Source organism: Limulus polyphemus, unplaced genomic scaffold (genome assembly GCF_000517525.1).
Source record: "Limulus polyphemus unplaced genomic scaffold, Limulus_polyphemus-2.1.2 Scaffold3909, whole genome shotgun sequence".
NCBI lineage: Eukaryota > Metazoa > Arthropoda > Merostomata > Xiphosura > Limulidae > Limulus > Limulus polyphemus.
In genome coordinates this window covers 20,703-29,876 of record NW_013669519.1, presented here as the reverse complement: position 1 = coordinate 29,876, position 9,174 = coordinate 20,703, and the positions used below count along the sequence as shown (strand labels likewise).

The 9,174-nt window shown below is 31.5% G+C and overlaps 1 protein-coding gene across 6 annotated transcripts in view; it reads right to left on the bottom strand.

Moving 5' to 3' along the window:
• LOC111088508 (WD repeat-containing protein 27-like) overlaps positions 1-9,174 on the bottom strand; it is a 75,915-nt gene that overhangs the window by 55,412 nt on the left and 11,329 nt on the right. For 5 of the 6 annotated variants that reach the window (XM_022398853.1, XM_022398855.1, XM_022398856.1 and 2 more), the window contains 3 exons: positions 2,177-2,287; positions 977-1,028; positions 557-751 (listed from right to left, as the gene is read on the bottom strand). In XM_022398853.1, coding sequence (XP_022254561.1) covers positions 557-751; positions 977-1,028; positions 2,177-2,287 — 358 coding nt within the window. Of the gene's footprint in view, positions 1-556; positions 752-976; positions 1,029-2,176; positions 2,288-7,655; positions 7,766-9,174 lie in introns of all 6 variants that reach the window. The other variant, XM_022398858.1, reaches the window with a different exon arrangement.

Genomic DNA, 9,174 nt, shown 5'->3' with positions numbered 1-9,174 from the left:
TTTGAAACCAAAGTTATTGACATAAATTCATGAAATAGGAGTTCTATAACATTTTGAATGCAAGTCAACAAACGAGATGACATGGCCTTTCATCTGTGACCCATCTCGAAAGGGTTAACTTGAATTCTCCACTGTATAAGTATTCTCAGAATATGGAATATGACTTAACCTGAACTCTTATCTATATATGTAGTATTTTCAGAAAGAACTCAGCTAATTAAAAGCATCAACAGAAAATTACTGAAAATCTTAAAATTTTCTATAAAAATATAAGTTAATAAAACACTTTACTTCTTCAATATCAGTAATAACTTTATACTACATCAATAATGTCTCTTCAAGGCTGCATTCCCATTGAGCTTAAATTTTACATATCCATGCAAAAACTAGCTTCCCATAGAAATATGAATACCCTGAAATTTCACAGCCTGAAAATACATAATTTCTATGTACATCTCCCAAAGAAATTTCCATAGATAAATCAGCTCATGTAAAGCAGTCACTATATTCTTTAAAGAACAATCTATTTTATACAAAATAAAGTTAAAGCACTCACATGATGATTTCCTGCCACACATAAATGAGAGTTTCTTTCGCTGATGTTCCCGAGTCAATTTCCACAGATCTAAAACTAGGCCATGCTTGAGAGAAGCAAATTCTTTATTATATTGATACACATTCAAAATTCCATTAGTTGAGCCACTAATGAGATGTTGTCCCTCTTCATCCCCAACTACGTAGGACAGAATTCCTATATAAGAATAAGACACTGAGGAAGTTGTACCAGAAATGTGCTTAATAAATTTAAATCTTGTTCTTATAATACACAAGAAAATATATAATACATAAGAAAAGAAGAAATAATATGTAGAGAAATTTATATAATATTTTCACAGACATGAGAAGAGAAACATCATACAACACTATGATCACTAAACCTAAAAATATTTTCAATGTTTTCAACAACTTAACTCACCTCCATCTAAAGCCATCTGATTCAAAATACATCCTGTCCTCCAGTCCCATATCTACATGTACAGATTCCAAACCATTAATAGTTACATATTTGATTAGCAGTAACTCAGATGAGTAAAGTTATAATCACCACAATTCTAATCTCACTTAACTGATTTACTACTCTGTATAATTTTAGTGCATACAGTATTGTATCTTCTAGAGAATGTACGACATATTAAGTAGTACTGATATGCATACACCTCATAATAAAAGAAAACTAGGCATTCAACGTGAGAAACATACTTATTAAAAATACTGTTATATAATCATATCACTTGAAATGTTTACATGGCACGAGTGGTTTTCTTTTGGAATTACATACTATTACAAAATTTGGAATTCCACCCCCATCCCCATGGTCATTCTTTATTGTAGCAACACCTCTGCTATTTTTTCTTTCAGTTGTAAAAAATGTTAATGAGGTCATTAAAATACATTTTTTTATGATTTGCAAGCTGTAAGAATGGGTTTCTTGACATTAAACACCCAATGCACTTAGGATACCTGTCATGACTATGGTATTTGAATGCCTTTTCACTGCTAATTTTAGACATGGAATGCCAACAAAACTTTGAGAGTTTCTTATCAGCCAAAATGTATTAGAACAGAATTTCAAGGGTACTGTTTACTAAATTCTATCTTCAGAGGTACCAATATCTTTTTATTCCTATGTATTTCAGATTTAAAAAACAAACAAACTGGAATTCAGTTTGTGAAGCAAATATCATGTATAATACAAGTCATAAGAAGATGGATTCCAGCCAGTGGTTCTGGAATTCCATACATCACGTGAGCATGTCTACAATTATTCTTATCCTTAATACTTGCCTGTCTACACAGTTTCTTTGTTTTACTTTAATACTTTACACTATGTTAAGCTGAGTTTAATTAACCTAAGAAAGTGTAAATCTTGCATGTATATTAAAAGAAAAATATGGGTATGAAAATAATTTTAACATTTCACTAAACTTGTATGTACCTTACCATTAAATTTTACATTGGAGCTAATATTCTGAACAAGTGTCACCATTTTGTTTTCTTGACATATTTTATGTTTTTACAATAAAAATGCTACATTTAACTATCAATAGTTAATTATAACTTACTTTTTAATCCAACATAACTAAATGTAGAAAAAAAAGAAGACTTCTGGCCATACCTTGCAGGTTCTGTCTGTTATCACAGTTACTACAGTATCATAGCAACCAAACAAACATGCAAGCAGTGTGCCTCCTAATTCATCTTCGAACTTTCCCAGGTTTACTCGAGTCTATACACAAAAGTTATTGAAATAGAAACACAAATGTAAACATTTTTATGCAACAACTCATAAACATAATGTGCTGTGAAAGATACAAATTGTTCACAAGAAATGAAAACCTTAATGACAAAGCACTAATTTGATTTCAAATAAGGAAAATATATATTGTTTTCTGTACTTTCATCGCTCTTATTTATCAACATTCCAGAAGTGGAATTGATGACAGTGAAGAATATTTAGAGAGCAAAATTGAGTATGATAGATGGCTAAAGTTGTAACGATATAAATGAAAAGTATGAGTATTTTACTGAGTGTTCCAAAATTCAGCTTTATAATTTGAGCTGGTGAGTTATATTAGTCATGTTGAATTTGACACTCATACTAATGTCACTGAGGTCAATAGTTCTAACCACAGATCGAAGATTAGGGATTCTACAAGTTGAGATCAACAATTGAATAATACTGACTAGTAAGTATCTAAATCATTGCTTTAGTGCTTTTGATAATGTTTGTAAAATATATACATAAATAGAGACCTATGTTTAATGTTCTTATTATCTAGAAAATATAAAGGTTGTGTTATACACTGTCCAACTCGTATCCATCCTCACAGAATCTAAGCTGATAGTAATATAAGTAATAACTAATATGGAAATACTTAATGTGAGGATATATTTATTATATATGCTCTAACATGACTTTTAGACTTTAAGAATAGACCATTTATTTGTACTTTGGTAAAACAACATTCTATTATTTGCTGCCTGACATTGTTTTTGCCTATGACCTGCTTCCATTTTCATTGTAATACATACAATGCAGCCAATAATAACCTGCATGAAACCTTAAAAAGCACCCTCAATATTTCAAAAATCACATTTTTCAAGTTTACCCTAAATCAAAAGTTTATTCTCTTTTCTACATAAATAACTCATTTTTGTCTTAAAATCTTTACTAATTAATCTATAGAAAGTGATTAAAAATAAAAGTCTAGTCTGTTTTCATTCCATTTCCACTTCACCATTAAAGCCAATATAAGCATGAAATTTAGCACACTTGTTGATATTACACTCTTCCATAGCTTGAAGTTTTTAAAATTCAAAAATCATTACCATCTGTCTTGTTATGAGTCTAATTACCACTAATCAAGGCATTAATTAAAATTAATTGCCCATATCTCATTAATGTTGCAGAAAATTAGCAAAGTTTTTAATTCAAGCTATGAGGATGTTTACAAAGAGCATGTGTATCAATTTTCACATTTATATCATTCCTAATTAATGTTGTGGTGTTAAAACAGTTTATGTTACGTATTTCTTTATCCCTGCCACATTAATTATGCATATGACATATATGACATCATACTTTTGCTTTGTGCTCAACTTGAAGGTTATAAGAATTGTTTAACAGTGTTTCCTCAGCATGTAAAGTTGCCCAGTTTTCAGGCAGTGCTACCGAAAGAAAATCCAATTTGTTTTGAAGCAAAATGACTGATAACATCCTGGCATGATTCAAGTTCAAAAGTTTGAAACTCAAACAATTTAATATCTCATTTTAATTTTTCTGATTGGACATGGCTGCAACCATTTGTTTTTCTGCACTTTTCATGTCCATCACGAATGTTTTCATATATGGTTGATTACTGAGACCCACTCTGCCACTATCACATCTCCATTTCCATCTGGAGTGAATAATGCACACTAATAAAAGTGGTTGATTATACATTTTTCTCATTCTTCAATAACTCTGCAGTCTTATTGTGATGACAATTGTGAAATATTTTTCCTCGTCTTTGCAGACATCAAACTGATGATATATTTCTTTCATGTTCTCTCCAACATGTTTTCCAATTTGTACATGGCAGTCCTTTTTTTTTTTAGTAATTCATGGAATGAAACTCTTATTTTTAACTATAGCATCAAAATTTACTAGTCCATTGTCAATGACCTTATTACATTTTAAATCCATCAGTTACATAAGAACCAAATATATCAGAATAACCAGGACTATTCGATCATGAATCACTTTCAAGAACAAGTCCTTCCACATTGGTCCAATGATTTCAGTTATTAGTGTTTACTGTAGAACTTTCAGAGATGAAGGATAGCAGGCTACAAATGCAATTTTAGATGCTTCATGAAAATATGATATGGTATTAGTTGGTATATCTATATTTTGAAATGTTTTCCCATTTGAAAATGTGACAAAAATTTTGCAATGCTGTTGAATTATAACATAAGCTTCTTGAAAACTAACTATTACTTTTAAATTTTATCATAAGCTCCTTGAGAGTTAACTATTTATTGCTGTTGAACTTTAACATAAGCTCCTTGAGAGTTAACTATTACCGCTGAAGTTTAACATAAGCTCTTTGAGAGTTAACTATTACCGCTGAAGTTTAACATAAGCTCTTTGAGAGTTAACTATTACTGTTGAACTTTAACATAAGCTCATTGAGAGTTAACTATTTATTGCTGTTGAACTTTAACATAAGCTCCTTGAGAGTTAACTATTACTGTTGAACTTTAACATAAGCTCCTTGAGGGTTAACAATATATTACTGTTGAATTTGAACATAAGCTCCTTGAAAGTTAACTATTACTGGTTATGTTGCTTTATTACTTGACCTACAATTTCTAAAGAGATTATTTAGTTTGTTTTCATGAACAAGTAGTAGCCTATTTTTATTAGAAGAATAATGACTATTCATTTTCAGTAAACTAAGATCAGAATCAAAAGTATATACTGATGCTGACATGTGGTAACTTCCTTCAATATTATGATTGTTCATATTTTCACTGTTGTGTCTAGTAGATTTAATTATACATGGAAAGTATAAGAGTAAAAGTGGATTCAAATTGCTTTTCATCACATTCATCATGACATAAATCAAAATTAGTTTATTTCAATATTGAATGAACTTGCATTTTGCAGGTGTAAACAGATGAGTTGATATTACAACCTGTGGCCTCATCTACAGCTGTGTTTATGAAACTTAGGTTATTTTCATATGTATTTAAAGTTTGTAAAATTTTACAATTGGAAGAAAAAGATCGAATGTTTATAAAACTTCTTTAATAACCTGATGAATTAGTGAAGTATCTTAGTATTTGGTAAAGTTTTATACAACTGAGAAATATAGAAGTTAATCACAATATATAAATTATAATATCAGTGACAAACATTTTCTTTAATATGAATTGGCATTCAAGAATTTCTACACAATAAAACTTTCATTTTAAAACATAATAATATCTAATATTATTGCTTTACTCTAACAGTATCATTTTGCTGATAATACTTTATACTGGTACTACAACTAGCACAAGTAGGGTCTGTAGCACTAGTACTACTAGTAGTAGTAATGGTAGTGCTACAAAGAGTAGAATCAGCTTTTGATGAGACTGAAATTGATGTTGGAACAGCTTTTGGTTAAGTTTTAATTTCATTTTAATACCTAGACTGTTCACAGTTAATGAGCTTTGAATGAAATCATTATTCGTAAAATATTGACCACAAATGACACTCAATTTTGAGTTCACATTCTGGTCTTTTTTTGGTTATTTTGATAACAAAAATTCAAAGTTTATTTCTTTTTTCTCATTTAGATTGAAACAGTTGAAGTATGCATTTGAACAACCATACAAGGCATTTCTAGTACTAGTTATCTCTAAAATACTGAATACAAACTATGAGATACCAGTATGACATCACTTTCTTCTTGTTTTGACAGAAGCATCTTACCAAATCAAAAGTATGAAAACTCTAAAACACAGTTTCTAGTTAAATACAGCTATAAAACAGCTTTAAAAATACTTTACATTTCATTTCATTTATGTAGTTAGATTTCAATGCCAATTACATTTAAAATACTACATTACTCATTTTGCATAGAAGTTAACTATTGATTTAACATTTATATTAAATATCAAAAGATGATGCATATACTTTAAAAATGGCACTTTTTAAATGACTTTTGTGAATATATTTGACCCATTATTTTTGTTAAAGACCCTTCTTTGGAGCCACAAAAACATCTTGTGAAGATGAAATTATATTTTTCCTTATTATTATTATTGAGAACTAGCAGAGACCTTCAAAACATATGTAGTCAAATTAGCATCTCTATTGCAACAGTATTTCTTTAAATACAGGATTTCTAGAATAATACAAAAGAATTCTAATCACAGACACCAAGATCTAAAAGTCCACTTGTCTTAGGTCTAACATTATTTAAGTCTATTATGTACTGCTTATAGTCGATAGAGATAAAGTAACACTGTAATTTGTGTACATTTTTCATTTAGCTAAACTTTACCATACTTAATACTATCAATAAATAAACTTGTTATTCTAACACATAGCATAAGATCTTTTTTAAAACTTCGATAATCATTTAATATGTTGTTGTACAAAACACCTACTAAAGTATATTTACATCTTTCTTTTGTTTCAACCATTGAAATGAAATGCATGTGCATTGTCATGATATAAAACACTTTTTAGTGTAGATATTATAAACTTATTTATTTTGTGATTGAATATTTTATGATTGTTTACTGTTTTTTTTATAAGAGTTAAAAGCAGACAATTCTTGGAAGTTGTGTTTATAATTAGTGTGAAATAAATAGTCAGAGACAAACGGAAACAGCAGACAGACAGAGCAAACAAAAGACCAGAGAACGGGAAGTAGAAGTGTGGACAAAGAAAAAGTTAGAAAATGAGAGTTAACAGTCATAGGAGTGGATAGCCTAGCGGTTGATATGTTAAAGTGAAATTAACAGTTTTCTAACACTTTAGGAGAATAATTTGTCTTGTAAAAGGGTGTTCTAAAGCAACTGAATCTGCCTGTGTGGACTTTGACAAAAAACAGATCATTATTGGAAGTAGGCCTAAATATAAAAAACCAGACAAGTATCAAAAGTTCAAGATACAATTGCAGTAACTCAACAAGACAGAGTAAGTGAATTATACACAGAATACTATTGCGATAGAAATAGAGAAAGTTAGTTCAGCTTGTCAACTGAAATTCTAAAGCACTTGAATAGGGCTAAATGGACTTTTGACAAGAAAAAGAGAATATATTTATGATATACCTATAATCTTTATAGTGTAAAGAATTTGTTGTACATATGTTTAACTTGTTCTGAATATATATATATATATTACTCTAAAAACAAGTGGTGTGTGTACTGTTCATTTATCATAGAATTTATTGTCAACAAGTCACAGACACCTACTGTAGAAGAATCCCAAACCACAACAACAATATATATTTATACTATTAGGAAGTATAAGTAAAAGCCTGTAATTGACAATTGGCGAACATAACTTAACATTTGACATGCATGCACATTTACATAGTAAATTTACATACCAGAAGTGGCAAGGACTCTTATGCTCCACTAAAAGAAAGAGGGGGGATATTTGATGGGGAATCTTGAGGAACAACACACTGGAGACAGTGCATTGGGTTTCTGCAATTCCCTATTTCAAAAAGATGAAAGACTCCGATTGTAGGAATCATGGGTCAACAGGGATGGGCAAAAATCCCCATCTTTTTTACTCATGAATTCTATGAGTTACGATCTTATATATACGAGACAGTGATATTAAAAAATATATACATACAGACACACACACACCAGTGTATAAGCAGCTGGTGGTCTTACAGAAACACCCCATTTCAACAGTGAGCATTATAGAAATATACAGATTTAGTACTAATATAATAATAAGCATACCTAACCAGGCAACACCCACCACCAGGTGGGATCATGAAATATGATGTATGTCAACAAACTAAGATAAAAAATAAAAATATGTGGACTTATCTCAGTCAAAGGCAAACAGACGTGTGTTGAAATGCTACAGGAGGAAGATGATACCTGCCCAAGAAAGACAAAGGTTGTGCAGATAAAGTGTGACAAATGTATTAGGAGTTTCCACATACCAGCCTGAACGATCTCCTCCAAAGGTCAGCAGTTTGGAGCAGCTAAAGACATAATTACATGATTAATTTTGAGTGAAGAAACATTATGTAGATGGCTACCTTCCATGGACACATCAGAATATGCCAGTCGTATGAGTTGAAAAACCCAACCAGTGAGTGTAATAGGTGATAGACCACAAGAAACAGAGGAATTCCATGGAAAAAAATAGACAGGAATAAGAACCACAAAAGGAGGCAGTACAAGCCATATAACATAGTAGGTAATGGACTGGACAAAGTAGTTAATCGGGATCTGAATGGGAGTACAAGTGGGAAATGGAAGGTAAAGAAATAGGAGAAAAGGCTGACCAACCTTTCCGAAAGTGGGAGAACAAAAAGTGTTCAACAAGGTAGCCCTATAATGAGCAACAGTTGAAACAGACAAACCATAATCAAACAACCAGGTGAAGAACTGGTACAGGTGAGGAACAGAAGGACAGAATGATCAAAAGCCATAGCAAATAGACCAATGTCTCTGGTACAAGGAGGAAGGGCGATTGTATGGTATAAGCAAGGAAATACACTACATGAGGGGTGAGTCCCTGAGCTGAGGCAAGGGACCAGACAAAAGCCATACATGAAGATGGAGTTTGGTGATGCTGGGATGAAATACATCCTATTGCAGTTGTCGGAGGAGCAATCAGGACAGAGGGAAGGGCAGGAGCTGTTGCTCCAGTAAGGGCCAGAGCAGAAAGAACCACGTCTGAGCTGGCCAATAAGGAGCAGCCAGCAGAACATGACAATGAGTGGTCTGGATAAAGTAAATGACTTTGAAAAGGAGTCTCATTAGAGGGTAGGCATATAGGTGAAGACCTCTCCAATCTCGACTGAAAGTATCCACCCCCAGGGCTGAGGAACTGGTGACCAAAAGGAAAGAAGTTTGGTATTCTAGTGAGTGACAAAT